At 41.3% G+C, this 19,602-nt stretch overlaps 1 protein-coding gene across 4 annotated transcripts in view; it reads right to left on the bottom strand.

The window, feature by feature from the left end:
* The window catches only part of MYH10 (myosin heavy chain 10), a 102,902-nt gene extending 86,161 nt beyond the window's left edge, over positions 1 to 16,741 (bottom strand). For all 4 annotated transcript variants that reach the window (XM_075720037.1, XM_075720036.1, XM_075720035.1 and 1 more), the window contains exons 1-2: positions 16,397 to 16,741; positions 2,443 to 2,599 (exon numbers count right to left, since the gene is read on the bottom strand). In XM_075720037.1, coding sequence (XP_075576152.1) covers positions 2,443 to 2,599; positions 16,397 to 16,741 — 502 coding nt within the window. The remainder of the gene's footprint in view (positions 1 to 2,442; positions 2,600 to 16,396) is intronic.
* Positions 16,742 to 19,602: the final 2,861 nt, after the last annotated feature.

Here is a 19,602-nt window from a genome sequence, read left to right on the forward strand (position 1 = left end):
CCGGAAAATAAACTGAATGTTGTAATAATCTCCTACTATTAAGACAAGTATTATTTGATGTCCTAATGACTAGAAAACCTTAGTTGTAATTGCAAGTTTTATTTATATGGAGACTTAAATTCAGTTCCCTGAAGTGCCTCTGTCTCCCTGCATCAGGTCCCAACTAGAGGCTCTGGAAGCAAGGAGGGACCAGCACTGAGCCAAACTTCTCCACTCACTCCGCTTTAGGCAAATACTCACTAGTCATTCTCATGACCGATCACTGCTTCACAAGACTACGTAAAGCCAGGGTGATTGCATAAAATCACCAATACAAATAGCAGTGAGTCTCATACTTCAGGCAAGCATATCTCCAAAAGAAGTCTGTACACCACCCTCCTCCTAAAGGAAGCAATGTCTGTAAACAGTTTCATGAGTCCATTATAAATTCAGAAGCAGCACTGTTTTTCCTCTTCCTCTGGAGGTCTCTTCCTCTGATCCAACCCCATCAGACAAGAACAGTTTGCTTCATAAAATATTTGCCAAGCACAAAACTGCTAATGCCCATTCTAGAGTTTTTACTTATCTTTGGCAATGCAATTGTGAAGGCAGACCATCAATGCAAGGTTCACTGCTCAATTGCAATCACTTGCTAAAATAAGCGGGAGTAGCTCCATACAGGTGAAGGGCACTAGAAACACAGATTTAGTTAACCTTGAAGTTATTCCCTAATAAATTGATCCTGTTGCACAGTTTTCATCTACTCTTATTCCAATCTGTGGCTTCATTCTTTCAAATGAAAAGAATTCGGACAATCAAAATCAGAAAGAAAGCACAGAAAGACACAGATCTGATACAAAATAAAAACATCCATATATCAGTATGGAAAGAAAACAAGACTGTAACCAAACATATACCAGCATGTGAAAAATTTCATCTTCCAAAAACAGTAAAATTTGTACATGTAGCAAGATCTCCAGAGATATAAATCAGTACTAGCACAGTATATGAACAAATATATAGAGCACCTGAAGTGTGATAACTACTGACATTGACTTACTTTATTAGAGGACAATTGTTCTTGAGACAGTTTTAAAAGACATTGTGCTTTTAGAGTGGGAAGCCCTTATCCACAAACCACTTGAGACTGCTAGGAATAAACTCCTTAAAATAATCTTAAAGTTTGCTCTGTTCTTCCACATATACTTGTTATTAGGGGTCCTCTGATCTGAGCTGTTAGAGGCTATTGTTCTGGTCAAGAGACTGTAGCTTTTCTTTCATAAAAACACACATAAAAACAGAGCCCCAAATATCCATTGAGAGGTGTGAAAACTCTTGGTGGCCCCAATTTGCTGCCCTTCCGTTGCTTTCCCCTGCATCACCCTGCTCGGTGGCAACAGCATAGTTTCTTCTGGGGTGAAAGAGCACTGTTAAGCAGCCCTAAAGACAGAGGCACAACTGAAGAAACCAAGACTTACAGTGATTTATTTAAAGAAAGGAAATGTCATTTTAAAAAAGACTTACATTTAAATGGTTGGTTAACCTGGCAGCAGAAACAGTGTTTTCTTAGTTTGTGTGAACTAGGTCAAATAGCTTTTAACTTACTTCCAGTACCTCTATACCAGGCCTATAGCAGAAAACACAGTAAATTTTTCAGAGCTGCCTCTTCATTACACACACTTTTCCAGATACAACATGCTCATGTTCCCAAGATCAATAAACAGCCACCTAAATATGAACCAATATTGGATAGTATGAACTGCGTTTCCAACACACTATGTCAGAAGTGCAATTTTACAAGTTCAACAGCATGTGTTTACTTCAACACATCTATATAATGTCAGATTCACAGCTTTCATATTTGTCCAGCACAGCCTTAAAGCCAAAATTCAAAACACATGCCCACCATAGACTTACTCTCTATTCTACTACAGACATGACCCATACCAGTTTGGAGGGAAAAAAAATTTAAAAATCTTCAAGCTTAAGCATTTCACTGACCTCTTTTTGAACTCAAACATACTATTGTTTCATTGTCACTTCATATTATTTGTCAGCTGCCAAAAGGCCAGCATTTTTAAAGAATTAGAGAGACAAGTCATTAACATACTTTAGCTTTCCTGTTTCAATCACAATTTTTCATTCTTACTTCATTCAAAGCCAGTGCACTAACATCTTTCGACATGAATCTTACCTCTTCTTTTTTTAAGAAGAAAGTATTTCTACTACAACTTTCATATGCTGACAGGGGTCAATCTCCAAGTTATTTCTATTCTGAAAGTTTAAGGTACTAGATAAGAAAGCTCCTCCCTGCCCCCCCCCCCCCCCCCCCCCGTTTAAGTACTAGAAAAGTTTCTGATCATGTTAGAAATTACTATATAGCTGGATAACGAAGCTCTGAGTTTTAGGTACAATACAAAGAGTTGTCAATTAACTGTTAAGTAACATTTAACTAATTCTTACCTTGTAGCATGCATCTATATGCAGATTCAGATATTGCATAAATGTGCGGTGGCATTTCATGGCGCTTCTTCCCTCTGTACATCTCAATAATGTTTTCTGAATAAATCGGGAGGTTCTTGTAAGGATTTATAACTACACAGAACAGCCCTGAATAGGTCTTAAAAAAAAAGAGAAATATTTCTGTTAGTAAACAGTATTGAACTAGTCATAAAGAGCAGAAAATTTTTTTCACAGGTTCTATAATATTTATCTTAGAGCAAAATTGAGGTCCTTTTTGCTGAGCAACTCAAAGTACACGCTATATTCAAATTATTGCTTTCTAGTTCTCTTAAAAGATTCTCAAATTACCTGCGTAAAAAGTAATTTAAAGATAATAAATGTGAGTAAATATGAAGTAGAGCATCTGATCTCTTTCCCACAGATATTTAAATCTCCCTTCCATTTGCCAAGTTACAGGATTTATGGACATCTTTTGATGTTCAAGTCTTTCAATAAAATTTGCATTCAAAGTTATTTTTTCATTTTTGAAGGAACTGATAATCTCAATTACTCTAGTAAATAATTTGGATAAGGAAAAAGCCTATTTCCAACCACCACTGTTTCTGCTTTGCTATTTTTCTCATATCTGTATGTCTTTCCTGCTCATCAGCCTTTCTCAATCCCAAAGAAGTCTCCTCATGGAGAGGTCATTCCCTCCACTGTCCCACCCCGGCTGATGGATAGCCTGGCAGCTGGCACTGCACACATTTCATAGTCTACTTTTAGAGTTGATACCGAACAGAAGTTACCAGGACTATTATAATATCAAGCAAATCAAGCACAAATTTTACATTGCTTATTGCATTGACTTATTGAGGCATTTCTGTGTAGTCAAAAAACGCCTCAAGTTTTAGAAAATTGAGCTCACATTGCAAACCATACATACAGGTCCACATTTCCCTGTGAATGAAATATCAAAGACTACTTCAGAACAGTTCAATCTCTGCTCCATAGAAGATATTTGTATGACAACTTCCTTATAAATATGTATGAAAGAAAAATGTATACAGTCAGACACTTATACTTTGTTATCTGGGACTGACAGATGAGCATGGTCTGGCTGTACAGGCCTTACTAGGGATCACAGGTTAAGCTCACAGACAGACAGCTTTACACCATGCAAACAGAGCTAATCCACAGTGTTTCCCCAAACCAAGGCATCCAGATGGCTCCTACCTTTGCAGATTCACCTTTATTTTATTGTATGCTTTGAAAGTGTACTCTTTTTGGTCATTAATATTATTCACATCTTTACTAGCATAGGAATGTTAGCAAGAGAGACCAGTTTTGACATTTCTGAATGTCAGGAAAACTGTGTTTCTTACCTTTGCAGGCTCAGAGGAGAGAAGGAATGGAGACAGTAAGCAGACAGCATTAACAGCTCTTGAGAGCCTATAGTATTAAGCAGGTAACTCTGATTCTTACAACATTTGTCAATTTAAAAATATTTCTGCTACATTTGTATGAACAGAGTAGCTGAAATCCCTGATCTGCTTTTTTTTTAAACATATAAAAGATTTTACTTGGAGGAAAAGGTGCCCTGTTCTTTCTACACCTACAAGGGATTCTGGAAAGACAGGCACTAGGTGATCTCTGAATTGAGTCAGGAATACCATCAGTAAAGAAAAAGGACCTGGGTTTATGCCAGATGTCCTGACATAAGGACATCTTATGTCCTTATAGGAAAATAATTTCTCTGCTTTGGTCAGATCTGCTGGACGATAAGTACCTGCAGTGCCTGAGCCAAACACCTTTGGTAATACAGTATTTATTTCTCAAGAGAAAGGACAGATGTTATCAGGTCAACTGACCCAAGCATAAAGAACAACTTATCAGGCATTAACTCAACATAAGCATGGGGCTGTTGGCAAGTGGGCAGTTCCTCCCCAGCCTCTTTTTCAGCCTCATGTTCCTACCACTGTCCCTCTTGCCAGCATCAGCACTCTTGCAGTAATACACCAAGCTGAATACTACTGAAGATAAATTTCAAAAAGAATTGGTTGGTAACAGAATCAGTTCCCTGACCAAACTCATTCATGGTCACTAGTGATACTGTAAGGGAGAGGGAAGGCAGTACAGTTATTTTAATAGCATGGTACAACTGACCAAGGAGCCAACTAACCAATAAATACTGAATCTACATTCCTAGCCAGCCATCTTCCCTGTTGTGCTCAACTGAGGTCACCTGCATTCATCTACAACTACTATGGGTGACATGAAGACATCAAGAATTACCACAAGCCTAATTTCCAGTGAAGACTAGAGTCTTCAAATAAGGATAACTAGAAGAAAGGCACACATTCATCAAGCCCATCATATGATACCAGCTTAAAAAAAATAAAAAAAAAAAATCACTGAACCTATGCTGTGTTTCTCCACTACAGACACATATAATGAGAAAAAGACTTATTGTTGACTGCAGATGAGATCTAGTCACAAGCGAAAGAATTCACACAGCCAAAGTCCATTTCCAGATCTGTCCCAACACACCCTCTGACCAGTGTAATGGCATGAACATTTGCTTAAGCCAGCAGACCTCGCTCCTCCAGGATTATTCTGGACTCTCATCCAGCAGCACTTCTGAGCCCTGGTCTGTTTTTCACCCACGCAGCTTCAGAGACTTGCAATTTACCTCCACAGGCTGCTGGTCTGTATCTTACTGTGCACAGGAACTCTCAAAACAGTGACCAATGGTTAAGCTGTAAGGGTATTGCTGTATATACTAGCTATATTACAGAGTCACCCTCTTTCAAGAGCAGCACCTCTATTTTTCTGCAAATTCATCTAAAACTTTTATCAGTTTTGGTCCTTTTATGTTCACAAAGAAAAGCTGTTGGTTTTTTCACCAGTATCACTGCCCTTCCCCAGGCATGAATAAATTGATCTGGTAAGTAAAAAAAAAAAAAAAAAATCTTAAGTGCTAGGGTAAGAACAGCTATTTGAAGATTATCCTTCTCTCCTCCCCCCAGTTGCTTTGGCATCTTTTGTTTATTTCCAACACAGACACAGAGTAAGTGTTATTACTATTTAGCTACAGAAAGAATTTATAAATTATAAAAACAAACTTAACAATCTTTCAGACCTCTATTGATGATACCTAACCCGGACTATATCCCAATGCAGTAACTGGATGGATCAGTGAACCGGGAACGATCAGAATAAGCAAAGTCCAGCTAGATGCCAACACAACTCAGCCAATCTAAAGGAGGACCAGTAAGTGTCCTGGGCAAATGAAAAGGGTTAATTTAGGAGGCCCTGTGTTGAACAGGGCCAAATTAGAATAGAATCATAGAATCATTTAGGTTGGAAAAGACCTTTAAGATCATCCAGTCCAACCATTAACCTACACTACCAAGTCCACTCTAAACCAATCAAGGGTAGACTAGAATAAACCATGTCCCAAAGTGCCACGTCTACACGTTTTTTGAACACTTCCAGGGATGGGGACTCCACCACCTCTCTGGGCAGCCTGTTCCAATGCTTGACCACCCTTTCCGTAAAGAAATTTTTCCTAATTTCTAACCTAAACCTCCCCTGGTGCAGCTTGAGCCCATTTCCTCTCGTCCTATCGCTAACTACATGGGAGAAGAGAACCAACACCCACCTCACTACAGCCTCCTTTCAGGTAGTTGTAGAGAGCAATAAGGTCTCCCCTCAGCCTCCTCTTCTCCAGGCTAAACAACCCCAGTTCCCTCAGCCACTCCTCATAAGGCCTGTGCTCCAGACCCTTCACCAGCCTTGTTGCCCTTCTCTGAACACGCTCCAGCACCTCAATGTCTTTCTTGTATTGAGGGGCCCAAAACACAAAATTCTACCATGTCAGCAGTGCAGGGGTTCATTTATTTGCAACTAAATCTAAAGGATAGGCTTTTATGCCTGACCATTAAGTCTATGTTGTGACATAGATCTTCATGTACAGCACCTTGACCTTCAACATCTTTATTTCCTGCACATTTGACACTCAGTTCACTCTCCTGCCATTTCCCTGCAGAATTTAAAAAGCACACTTTCTTCAAAACATCACCACACCCCTTCATTTATTCAAAGGAAGATGGAATCAAGTTCTCTCACAAGGCTCCCAAACTTCCTGACCATCATCTATTAAGGAAAACAACACAGGCACATATGGTGGGCTGTTTTCATGGCTTGGTAGGCATATAAACACAGAAGGGATGCTTTTGAGTCAAATTTAATTGGGAGGGAGGTAAATGGTACAAAAATTTTATACATCTATTTTATAACTGCAAGTCTCACAGTACATTACTATATCTAAGACAGCAGATGGGACATACGGGCTTTCTGCATGCCAAATGAAGATATGAAAGGTAGGCCAAGATTGTTTTACACACCTTGAAAAGCTTCTTGGTGACCAGCTGTAGAAAGAATTAACAGGAATACTTGCACACCTGCCTTACAAATGGACACCCTACTTAATGAATACCATCATGTAACTGTTACAGATGCCCAGAGCTTTCAGACACAAAGGGGCAGAGTGATGCCCTGTGCCTCCTCTCTGTTGTGCAGTACATGGACACTGCCAAAACTGTCAGATCTGAATTACAGTTATGATCAAGCACTGAAGAGCTACAGTAAATAGGCAGTCTGGATAAAGAATCAGACTTCATTAATTTTTCAGCTGACAGAGGTAGGTATGTATATTAAGAACTTAAAGGCAAGTAAATAAGCTTATACACCTTGAGATCATGGGATCAGCTGCAAACAAGCTAGTTGCTTGAAACGCACACATTTCTGCTTTACCAAGGAACATGATATAGACAATATCAACCAACAGTAATAAGGCATATTGGAGTGCACACTGTCTAGGCAAGGCTCCAGAGACAAATAGTAAAGCAGTACTCTGACAGAAGTTTGTTATACAAACTCTCCTTCAGGACACTAATTGTGGAGTTTGAATGTTTCCAGATGCTTACAAGCTTTATCCAGTAGTATATCGTTTAGTAATTTGGATTTTGGTAAGCTATCCCAGACTGCACAGTTCAGGTTCCTGGCATTGGCCTATTTGAAAACTACATTATATTCCTAGCAGTAAGCAACCTGAGAAAGAGGTATATGTAAATGAACTACTGGCAAATAGAGAGTGCATTATTTCCAGGTGAAAGCACATAGGAATTTAGGCTCTAAATCTGGAGTGTGGGCTCCAGAGTAAGAAAGGTTTTCATGGCCTGTCCTGTCTTCCCTTAAAACCACATCAAACCTCCACTGTGTATACATATATGGTAGTATTAGTGTCAAAAGCATTGTATGATTTCTTAGATTAATAGCTCAGCTTCACAGTTCTTGCATCAAGTAATATGCTGTTATGACTGTTAGGTTGGTTCCTCCTGCCACATCATCAAAAGGCCTCTTTAAAGCACCACTTAGGAAGATGCAGGTAAGTTTTTTGAATTTGTAACAATCAGTTTGCACCACCTGAATACCCAGGCTCAACATTTATCTCCAGTTCTTCAAATACAGAAAGTGACAGATTTACTCTATTGCTACATAAACAATTAAGCTGAAGTAAGAATCTAGACATCTCCTATTATTATGTGAAATATAAACCAGCAGTTTCTAGCCTAGAAAGCAATACATGTTTTAAGCAGTACCCCACATTAATGGGGTAGAGCACATTCTTTAGATTGGTAAATTGCATCATCATAGCATTTTCTTGTCTGGTTTCACTTCTTGAGGTTATAGACCCACCTTTCACACTCCAAGACCTATTAAGTCCTCTGACTTCACATGATTTTCTTGTGTACTACATTTTCACTCTGAATGAGGCAGTTATCCAATCCTAAATTCAAGCCTTAAAGAAGGGCAGGCAGCTCTTCAGTCTCAGAGGGGAAGAAGGTGAGGCTGTGGCCTGGGGTGGAACACATTCTCTGCTTTGCACAGCAGCTACCCACCCCACACACGCCCCCCCGCCCAGCTGTGATCCACTTCCCCTCAGGGCAGTGGCAGAGGGGCCACACAGCTGCCCCGGCACCATGGGCAGCCCCTGCACCACCATCCCAAGCCCATGGTCCCCAGCCAGGGCACAGTCAAGACTGGAACCCAGAAATTATCCCAGATGTCTCTGTACAAGCCCAAACTGCTAGATAAAAACAAAAACCCAGTAAGTCCTGCTGGCACCCAAGAAGTTGGAGTCAAGAGTGCCAACAAGGGTAAAGAAATTCCTGCAGGGTAATGGAAACCTCAGCCCTGACAGAGGCTGGGGGACAATAGCCACTGACTGTTACTCAGGGCAACTGAGGAGTAAAATCTGTGCATGAGGAAAATGAGAAAGGGAAGAAGCACAACACATACACAAGCTATTAAAGAAAAAGCACAGCCCAAACTTTAGAAGACTTGTCTATGGATGTTCTCTACAGCTAGCACTGAAGAGAATAGGTTCATCAGCACTGTATTTTCACATTTATAGCCTACAGGATATGTGTTTAGAGAGAGAAAAAACAACATTAGATCAGGAGTGCAGGTTATACTCCTGCTGAGTCAGCTCACCACCTCTCAGAGATAGACAGGCTCAGTGTCACAGCCACTCAGACAACACAACTGCTTCAGCCACAGCAACTGCTAAAAGGTAAAAGATGATCTTACGTTGCACCAGGGCCAGGAAAGTATTAATATCCTTTCACAAGTCTCCTGTATAATTGCATGTTGGAGCTTGACTGCTCTACAGATGGCTTACAATGGGCTACCTGTGACTCCTGATGCAGGCATACAGCTTGAAGGGGTGTCTTGCAACACAGTGCATTCCACTGAGCGCTTGAACAGGAGTCCATAATTCAAGTTGTTGCACCTTCTCAGGCTGCTAAGCTACCATTTTTTATAGAAACAGAATATTTGACAAGAACATGCACTTTTTCATACCTCTACTTGCCGGAGGGCAAGGAGAGCATTGATTCACTTCCCTTAAATCCCTCAGCTATTTCTAACAAAGTAAAACCCTACATAGAACTCTCTCAACTTGATCACATTTGAGTCTTCCAAAAAAATCAGAGTTAATTTAAAAACAAGTTTTGTGTCAAAACAGCCCTTACAATTTGAACCTCAGCACTTCTGCCATATATTAGGTACTAGATCCAGTGACTGGTTTGTGTTAAGGAAAAGATGAAATCAAGTAATCACAGGTTCTTTTAATACCAGTCTTCGATACTCGGTAATGTGAAACATTCCCAACTGGACCAGCAGGAAAATTAAAGCAATTAGAACACAGAAGCTTATATAACACCACAGATTGTTCCAGGTTACGCTCTGGCCTCACAGGAGGCAGCAGCTTAAGAGAAGAAACAGCTTATAGACAGCTCCTCAAGTGCAGTTTTGTAAGAGCTTCCACCCACAGCAGGCTCTGCAACTGGAGACTACAGCATATTTCTCATTCTTTCCCTCTTCTGCCCCAATAAAATGGAAAGTACATAAAAAATGAAAGCAGCACAGGGCTGCAGACCAATTACAGAGGTAATATTTGTAATTATAAAAAAAAATCTGCTGAAGTATTTTTAATTGCACAGCAGTAAGCATGTTTTCTTCTTTACTGGTAGAAAGAAAACCCAGTAGGCATATACATGGAGAGCAATAATTAGCAGCAAGGTTCCAGGCGTTCTCAGCCTTACATAAAGAGTTTCCAACCCTTTTGAAAATGTCTTTGCTAAAAAAAAAGTGGAAGAGTGGGCAGGGAAGATAATGCATAGTTCATTAGAGTTTGGAGGGCTTTGAAGTTGCATCTAACCCTTTCCTCAAGAGTGTTTCACCACCTTTTTATCCTTCCCCAAAGAATAACAAAACTAGTCATCTCTAACTTGACTTTACCTACAGCATGCACACATCTTGCACCACATGTCCCCACCTGAAGCTTTCCAGCTGAGCACCCAAACATAGGCCATGGGCTCACCAGCAAGAGACAGCACCAGGGAATATCCCACATACAGTCACACCAAGGCAACAGGCCATCTGGGTACTGACATGGGTTAATAGAAGTCAAGCCTTTGAGAAATTCTATTAATTTTAATCCTTTTGACTGAATGAGGTCAGGAAGCAGTTAAGTAGTAATTGCAGTGATTTATGGGGGTATCAGTAAGCTACATATATAATCAACTGTGGGCAATGGACTTCCTCCAGGAGAGCTGGGACTAGAACAGATGTGGCAACAGCAACATTTTTAAACAGATTTTTATAGAGCCCATTGGATTTTGAGTATCTTAGGTTTTACTGTAGCTTAATTACACCCTATGTTTGAGTAAGCAATTACTTCATCCCATCTTACTACACTGGGTACAGGAATGAGAACTTTTGACTGCACAAGACATACTTTTGGTCCTGCGATACCTTCCTTCAGTTATAAAAGATAAAAAACCCAAACATTTATAGACCCATTGAGTAGACAATGTGCCATTTATCCAGGAATTTTTCAGATATTAGTCTGCACTTACCAGTCAGACCATTAAAATACAGCCATCTGCAACTTAGATGTTACACTTCTCTGAAAAATCATTACGATGTGTCAAACCTCTACAGGATCCATACTATTAGTATTCGCTAGTGCACTTAGCAAGAAACCCATGTCGGTTTAACAAAATATTTCTGTCAACAAGATGAGGGTAAGGTTAGGTTTTTACATTCATCAATAGAGTATTTAGGAACATATAAACATTTAAAAAATGCTTTAAAAGGTAAATGGAAGGGTCTTTCTTGCCATCAAAAGAAGTACTGACACAAAAGCAGAGCTTTAAATTGCTGGAAAAAGTGTCACCTAGCCCCGACTTAGAAGTATAAACAGTCATTAGCTTATTCATTCCAATTCCAGCCAGCATCTGCAATATCAAGAACATTTATCCATTTAAGTAGAAATAGGGTATTTACATTGCTGACCTACACAACTGCTGCATTTTGATTAACTAAAATGCTTTTAATACACTTAAAAACTCAAAATACTAAGAAAGTTATATCCAGAACGCTACCTAACAAAGCACTGAAACATTAAAGTGATCAGGAATACTCCTGACCACTTTGCTTTTTGCAGTCATAGAAGTGGTATACCATATCTCAAAATTTACATTCAGACTTAAAAAAACAAAGAATCATCTTGATCTGAAGTGAAAGAAAAGGACTCTCAAACTGCACACTAACTAGCCACTCTCTCTTCCAACTGCAGAGAAAACAAAATGGTAAAAAACAACTTAAATACTTTAAAAAAATACTGACAAAGTTCTTTCCTTCATATCAGCCATATGAGTCAAATTGGGTAGTAAACTTTGAGTAGAAGCCTAATTTTGAACATAACTGACATGCCTATATAAGCTTTCTGAATAGACGCTGAAGTTAATACATTGTTGATGCTGAAGTGCAGAGAGAACAAGTTGAAGAAAACACCTCTTCCTACACCAGAAATTCCTTTGCAGCTTTCAAACCTTATTTGTAGCTCTCCAAAGCACCTAAGTATTTCTCCCCTCCATACTGTCAAGTGCAGCATCTATTCTCCTAGCACTTTATTTTCAGACTAAATTCTCCTTCTTGTTTGTCTCCTCTGCCACTCCCATCCCTTCCCAACAAAACCAGAGACCCATTTCAAGTGTCTCATTTTTCCCAGGACTCCAACTAAAGGAGATAGTTACAGCTCAAAGTCCCTTCTTCAGCTGGGCTTCACATACCCCCCACAACAGCAAACTGACACCAGAAACCTCTGAGCCATGAACAAAACCCCTCCTGAACCTCTACAGCTTACAGCACAGCAGTTTAAAAATTGAAGTCAGTGTTTTCCTATGTTCAGATACCGTATTGGACCATGAAGATTTGGGAAGCTGGTTCATGAGAAACCCCAAACCTCATGAAGCAGTGACAAGGAGAATTACTAGAGTAGTCATCTTGCCTATCACAGCTTGTCAGAAAGCATTAAGGAAACAGTGGTCTTGAGAACTTATTAGCATTCAAGGCTGATGGACCCTTAACATCCACTCTTTCCAGTGGATGCCTTCATTTCATTGTCTGTTTCAAAGATTATTTCTGCCCCCCCCCCCGCACCACCATTAAATCAGTTTTTGCCGATATGACTTAAGGAGAAACCAAAATCTAGGGCTGATATCTAGAAGCCTTCACGGTGGCATTTTACATGCAGGTCTTGTAAAAATAAAGATGTTTCCTCACACAGGCTACAGACCTCAGTGACCCAAAACCTCTAACTACACTCCTTTCTTAAAGCAATACCTTTCTGGGGGCATCTGGAACTCAGTTCATCATGGTATAAGGATATTCAAGAACCACCACAAAACCAGTCTGAGTTTATTCCAAAACTTCAAAGGACTTCCTAAGCCTTTGGGTATTCCTCCTGGGTACCCTTAGAATGAACTACCTCCAGTTTCAGATCTACAACTATGAAGGATATTACTAAATCCATGCTGAAGCTAGTGTTAAAGCTGGCTACTCTAAAGCAGAACAGTAAAGTTTTATATGAAGCTGAAGAATTGACAGTTAACAAGCATTTAAGGTAACCAAAACCCATGAGAAGCTGCTACTACATCAAGACATGAGACACCAGTTTAGAGTATTAGTGACTCAAATGATACATCCCTGCCACAAGAAATGCTGATATACCTAGAAAAGAACAAAATTTGGAAAAATTCAGCTATGAAACACAAGGCAGAATGAAAACTCCTACCAAAGGTAGAAGTAATGAGGAAAAACAACCTGCTGTAGATGGCTGCACCTTCACAGAACCAACACTTGCACTTGATGAAAAACAAGCCTCAAAACAGGAGCAGAGATCATCTCTGGGACACTCAGATTCTGCAGGATCATGCCTAGTCATTGACGGGTTAAGGAGAAAAGTGCAAGAAATCATAATGATAGATTTGCCTCATCCTCAGGGGTGAATATATATAGTAAATTCAAAAGAATTTACAAAGATAATACAGCTTCTCTAGGGAAGAATTTCCTTCACATACTCTTCAGTTACATTCAAAATAAACCTTGTGGCAAGAAATGGAATAGGTGATGTTAAAAGTGGAACAAGAGATTAAGCTATTTCATCTCCAAAGTAAAACTGGGATCACTATAGTTTACACTCCAACCATTCTTCCCAGCAGAACTTGTACAAGAACTGCTACCTTTCATCTTCTATGCTGTCATCTTCTATGCTGTCATGAACAGACCAGAAAAAGACAGGACCAAGTACTGACATCATGCTTTTACAAGCAATTGGTCTTCCAGATTCTCCATTTGTGTTCATCTCCCACAGCACAATAATAATGCAACTGAGAGGCCAAGATCATGTCACTTGGCAGACATTAGAAATGCTAGCAGTTCCAGAAACTCCTTGCCATCTCTACTTAGATGTTACTTGAAACTCTTCTTGATAAAATGAGCATCACTGCCCCAGTCATGCCAACTGGCACTACCTAGCTTTAGTCAGCCCTCCCTGTTCCTCCAGCCCTCCCTGTTCCTCCAGCAGTGTCATCTGGAAGAGGTAGATTATAGACTGATGACTAGACCCACTGACCAAATCCCTCAGCTTGTTTGTTTCCTTTCTAGGGATTGAAAGGAAATATGTATCTACTTCAGTTGACAGTCTTTCACCTTCTGCTTCCTAGAAAGGCAACACTGTGTGCTGCCTACTGTGAATTAACAGAAACCAAACCAGGTTCACCATCTCCATCTTAACTACTTGAGACCAACACCAAAAGATAACATTTCAGTTTAGTTATTATGAGAGTACTATCTGGAAATCAAAATGTACCTTTAACTGACTCGTCATGGCCAAACCACCATAATTCACTTCATCAGCTCAGTTAACTTCGGCTCTTTTCTTTACATCAGGCAAACATCAGCAGGTTACGCAGGCAATGGCAATTGCTCCAGGCTGTGCAGATAGCACCAGCAATGACAGTGCCATATTCAAGAAGTTTAGGAAACCCTAATGGAGATCCCTACCAGAACCGCACTAAAACCCCACCAGCTCAAGTTCTTGATGAAGTTTCTCTCTATGGCCTGTTGCCAGCATTCAGCATCTACCCTAATAGTACTCGCAACTGCTTCCCCCCCCCCACCGCCTTCAAAAAATAAGATGAGTTTTAATTTCAAACAAGAAGCAATTATTACAGCTGCATAGAAACATTATTCTTGGTAACAGTAGCATCCTCCAGCAATGCTCCTGTAACTCAGACCTCCAGTTAAGGCCAACAAACCCATTAGCTTCTTGATCCCAACCAACTTCTTACAGCTCGAGGGCGGGGGAGGTCATTAGTAATATACTGATGCAGTAATCCTCCTATGTGACAGCAGTATCTCAATGCCAAAGAAGCAAGTTTTAGAGTTTGCCTCAAGAGTTAAAGAATGAAAGCAGAAAGCACCTTTTTGGGAAGTGGGGGCGGGGGGGAAGTCACCTACAGGATATCACTTAAACTCCACCTATACAATAAGCCAGCCTTCCACAAAGCAGAGGTTTTTTTAATTTGTTAGTCATCCAAAGTAACAGCACTGTATCATCTGTGTACACAGAAGAGCGAGAGGTTCTCAAGACCATCCTCCAGAAGCATTTGTGGCTATGTTTACTGTATGGAGTCCTTGGACTAGAGCTTGCTTTGTCATTTAAGGCCTTCAGCTTTTAACCTTTGTAATGAAATATGGTTATAATAGTTGTAATCAATTTCATAACAACTAGCATTGTGATTGATACATATACTGAAAACTTTTGACCTATCAACTTGTTTACTTTTAATTTTAAATCCAGTCCTTACTAATTATCCAATTAGTTTACTTATAAGCTTGCAAGAATCATTCCAGAAGTATTTTTCGCTGAGCTCTGCTGTAAAGGTCTTGGTATAAGGCCTTGGAAGGGTAAAAACCAAAAACCCACACAGGAAACTGACAAAGAAGCACAAATACAAAGAATATTTTGAAGTTGCATATATTTTTAATAAGTCCAAATATTACGAAAAGCCAATCAAAAAGGTATGCCGTTAATACCTGGATGGAAGGGAAAGTCAGCCAACTAACTAGCAGAACCAACTAAAATGGATTTAAGCTTCAGAACAAGTGTTTATTAAAATGAGCCAAGCATTTAAGCATATGTTCCAGTTTCTTTTAAGATAGACAGTCTACTTGTAGCTCTTAATGATACTCTGACTCAACAAGTCACTATGCAATCAGTTTGCCAAGAGACAAGGAGCTACTCTTAACTGTACACTACAGACACTCATTTAATATTGTTCAAGGAAGGAACGAGGTCAAAAGCAGCATCAATGGTGGTGTGATTTGTAACTCTATAGAAAGATGGTGATAAGCCAGATGTTCCAATTAGTGCTTCAAAGCCACTGAAAAAAGGAAGCTTTATCTTATTGGTTTATTTTAAGCACTTGAACACATTCTTTCCTGGCCTGCTAAGTTGATATTAGATTCCAAAAGACATTTTGCATTCCTAGCATGCTCCAACTTCAGCTTTTAAATAATAGCATAGCCTCTTGTTATCATTTCTAATACACAGCAAGTTAAAGCAAGATATATGCTTATTCATATGTGCAGTTAAACAACAGTAATTCAGCAAAGTTAGGTTTTGCAATCTCTCATTAGCTCAAACAAGCCATTTGATACTATTCATGTATCAGTTAAGCATGTCTGAGGCAATTGCTCTAACAAGTGGCATGAGCTAAGTACCCAGAGTTGCCATTCAGCATTCTATTTTTGAAAGATGCTTGCAGAATTATTTCCATAGGAGAATTTTTTATTATTTGTTTTATGACAACAGAGTTTTGACCCTTACACAGCATGGAAAAGGACGCTGGACTAATGCTAGGGACACAAAGTATTTAGGCTATCTAAATCAGAGCCAAGACCTGATTCCTACATTTCTGATAAGTAAAGGAACGGGAATCAGATAAGTTCAGCTGAATTAGCAGCCGTAATGAATCTAATAATTAGTACTTACATAGATGAGCCCAGAGTAATACCGATCCTTTAAATTATGCAATACAGAGGCTTCATTTAAACAGGTTAATTCTGCCATGTCTTCCACTTTAGAGAACTTGGGAGGATTCATCTTCTGAATATCATCTTTATTGACTAGTGCTTTCTTTCCATTCTCTGCCAGTTCGACCAACACTTCATCCCCTTTTTCCTCCTTGATGCTGGCTGCCTCAAAACCATGGCGCTCTGAAGGAATCCACACCAACTTTTTAGCAGTCCAATCAGCCTGGGTGGCAGGGTTATAGATCACAGCCCTATCCACGAAGAGGTATCTCTCTGGATCTTCCTGTCCAGATCTCTGTGCCATTGTAGGAAGTGAAGGTGTCCACTATCAATTACCCTGTAAATTGGAGAAGAAAAAAGCAAAGTGTATGTTACATACCATATTCTTATTGATTAAATGAACGGAGCTATGGCACATCAATTAAATGATCTATCACTAATATCGGTATCTTCTCTTGATGAAGAAGCATCGTTAATTTCTTCCATAGTCTAAAGAAGTTGCTATACAACCAAGAGCCCCTACTTACAGAGTGGCCCTCTGAATAAACCAACTGCCATACAAAAGTTAAAATGACCTGTCAAATATAATCCCAGACCCTGTGCAGGAAACTCTGTATAAACTGGTTCTAATTGTGCACCACCTGTGGAGAGACATTGCAACAAACACAAGAACTACAAGCAGGAAAAATATGCATCTGTCTTCTGTCCTTAAATAAGGAAGAAAAGCAAATTTACCAAAAGCTTGCCAATAAACTCAACTTCAATTGAAGAGTAAAAAAAAAAAAAATAGATAATAAAAATACAAAAAATGTTCAGTGGATAGCTAATTACAGAAAGCAGTGAGAATATGTTTTAAAATATGAATTTCCAACAACAGACAAGAACTTGAGACACTTGGGGATTCTGCAGGCCATTAAGCTAGCTAAACCTTGCTCATATTCTTCCTGAAAAACATAAGACTGTGCATTTCTACAGCCTGCTTCTGTTCTCAGTTGTGAGTGCTGACATTACCATATTCAAAAAAAAAAAAAAAAACCACCAGTCTCCAGATCTCAAGTTTATCTCACACAGCAAGGACTGATGTTAGATTTTCCAACAGCTTCACAGGTAATTTGAAAGGGAAAGAAAAACTACTGACAAGAGGTCCTGCACACTCCTTTTACCTATTTGCCTCTATCTAAGAGAGGCCACCACATTTTTAGTTAATAATACTATCACATCCAGGATTCCTGGAGCGAGAAGCTTCTTCTGTAACTGCCCAAGAAGCAACAAGGTCAAGCCTTACACCTAGTACTCAGGTCATTAAATATCTTTTTTTTTTTTCACACACTAGATCAATTCTGCTGAAGAATATTACATTAGCTAATGGCAGCCTCTTCCAGCAGGTAACCTAAAGGTTAGCTTCAAAAGCAAGGAAGGTTTCGCAAACTGGATTTGTCATCTTTCATACTACGGTATGCACCCTGATGGAAGAAGTTCTGCAACACACCCGTCCCCAGAAGAACGTGTAATTAAATACAATACTTATGTCTCCATCTACAGCAAGGACATTTCTTACGTTGTCCAACTTTAAAGTAAGCATGAAGTCATTGAACCCTTCAGAGATTTGAAGAGCAGACCGTTTACTACAGACAGCTTAATTCAAATGAAGAGGTGATGACTCAACATTTAAAGTATTTTAGAAGAGCCTCTAAGAGAAAAATTCAACAAAAAGGGAGTAGTTGAGGGGACACCTTAAGTGATAGCTGGACTCCTCAGCCAGGAAAAATGAAATTAGTCAAGGAGTACTACAGTTAGCTCAAGAAGCCCACAGATTTAATATCTGAGCTTTCAACCCCAATTCAGATAGCTGTTTGCCTCCACTGTGCTAGACTACAGCTGAAGTTCCAACAAAGACCTGAAACACCATTGCTGCCTTTGTGTACAAATGCATCTTGCTGTCAAGCCTCTGAAAGCTCCCTGGCCAGGTGCGACAGCCAGCCAAATGCATTTATAACCTTGGTCTCAGTGTTGCATACTGAGATGTAGTGAAACCTAGAGATCAGATAAAACTAGTACAATAAAGTTAATCGGTGCTGTTCCCCAGTGGAATTAAAAGCTGAAGACTGAAATGAATGCATGGACTGACTTTACACCAGTTCCCGAGGAATATACCTAACATTAGCGGGTCACAGACAGTTTCAGGGTCATTTTTCCACTTTGGCTTTCAATTCCAGAGAGCCCATCACAAAAGACCCTGTGCAGAAGCAAAGCAAGTAGCAGCTTACTATACCCAGGCTCCTCTGTTAACAACAGCATTAAAATGAAATAGACAAATGAGCACATTTATCATGCAGGAATCCAACACTCCCAAAAGACGACTGGGAGGGGGAGGGGGGACACGACACCGAAAAACACCCTACACATGCTCTGCTGCTCTAAACAAAAGGGGGGTGGGGGGAGCACCAGCGGAGATGGGGAGTGGCATCCCTCAGCGCAGCCCGGGTATTTTCAAGGACAGGGGCAGCCTAGGGAGCCGCAGAAGCCGCACCGCCCCCGGGCGCCGAGGGCTGATGCTCGCCGCCGTCCTCCTGCGGGAGCGGCTGCGGAGCCCCCCTCGCAGGGCCGCAGGCCCCGCCGCCGCCCCGAAGGACAAAGGAGGCGGCCGGGGCCGCTCGGCCCAGCGGGGCCCGGGAGCGGCGCCCTCCCGAGCGCGGCGCGGCGCAGCCCGGCCCCGGCCCCAGCCCCGCGCCCCCCGCCCAGCCGCCGCCCCGCCCGCGCGGAGGCTGCGGGAAAGGGAGAAAATGGCCACCTTCCCCTCACCGATGCGGCCGGGAGCGGCGGCGAGGCGGCGGAGGGGGGCGGGAGGATGCAGCGGTGCGGGCGGGACGGACGCCGCGGCCCACACAAGGGGGTCTTTGTGTGCAGTGCCGGGCCCGCCGCCGCCGCCCCCGCCCCACCCCCACCGCGGGCGGGCCCGGCCGTGCGCGCGGGCGAGCCCCCCGAGCCCGCCCCGGGAGCCAGGGGCCGCCGCCGGGCCGGGCCCCGCCGCCTCACCTGTGTAGCGCCCGGCCGCCGCCGTGCCCCGGAGCTCGCGCCGCCCGCCCGGCTCCTCAGCACTCGTGCCGCTCCGCCCCCCACCCGCCGCGCGCCTTTAGCGCCACACCGAGCCCTCCGCCCCCCGCT

The sequence above is a fragment of the Pelecanus crispus genome, chromosome 12 (genome assembly GCF_030463565.1).
Source record: "Pelecanus crispus isolate bPelCri1 chromosome 12, bPelCri1.pri, whole genome shotgun sequence".
NCBI classification, from domain to species: domain Eukaryota; kingdom Metazoa; phylum Chordata; class Aves; order Pelecaniformes; family Pelecanidae; genus Pelecanus; species Pelecanus crispus.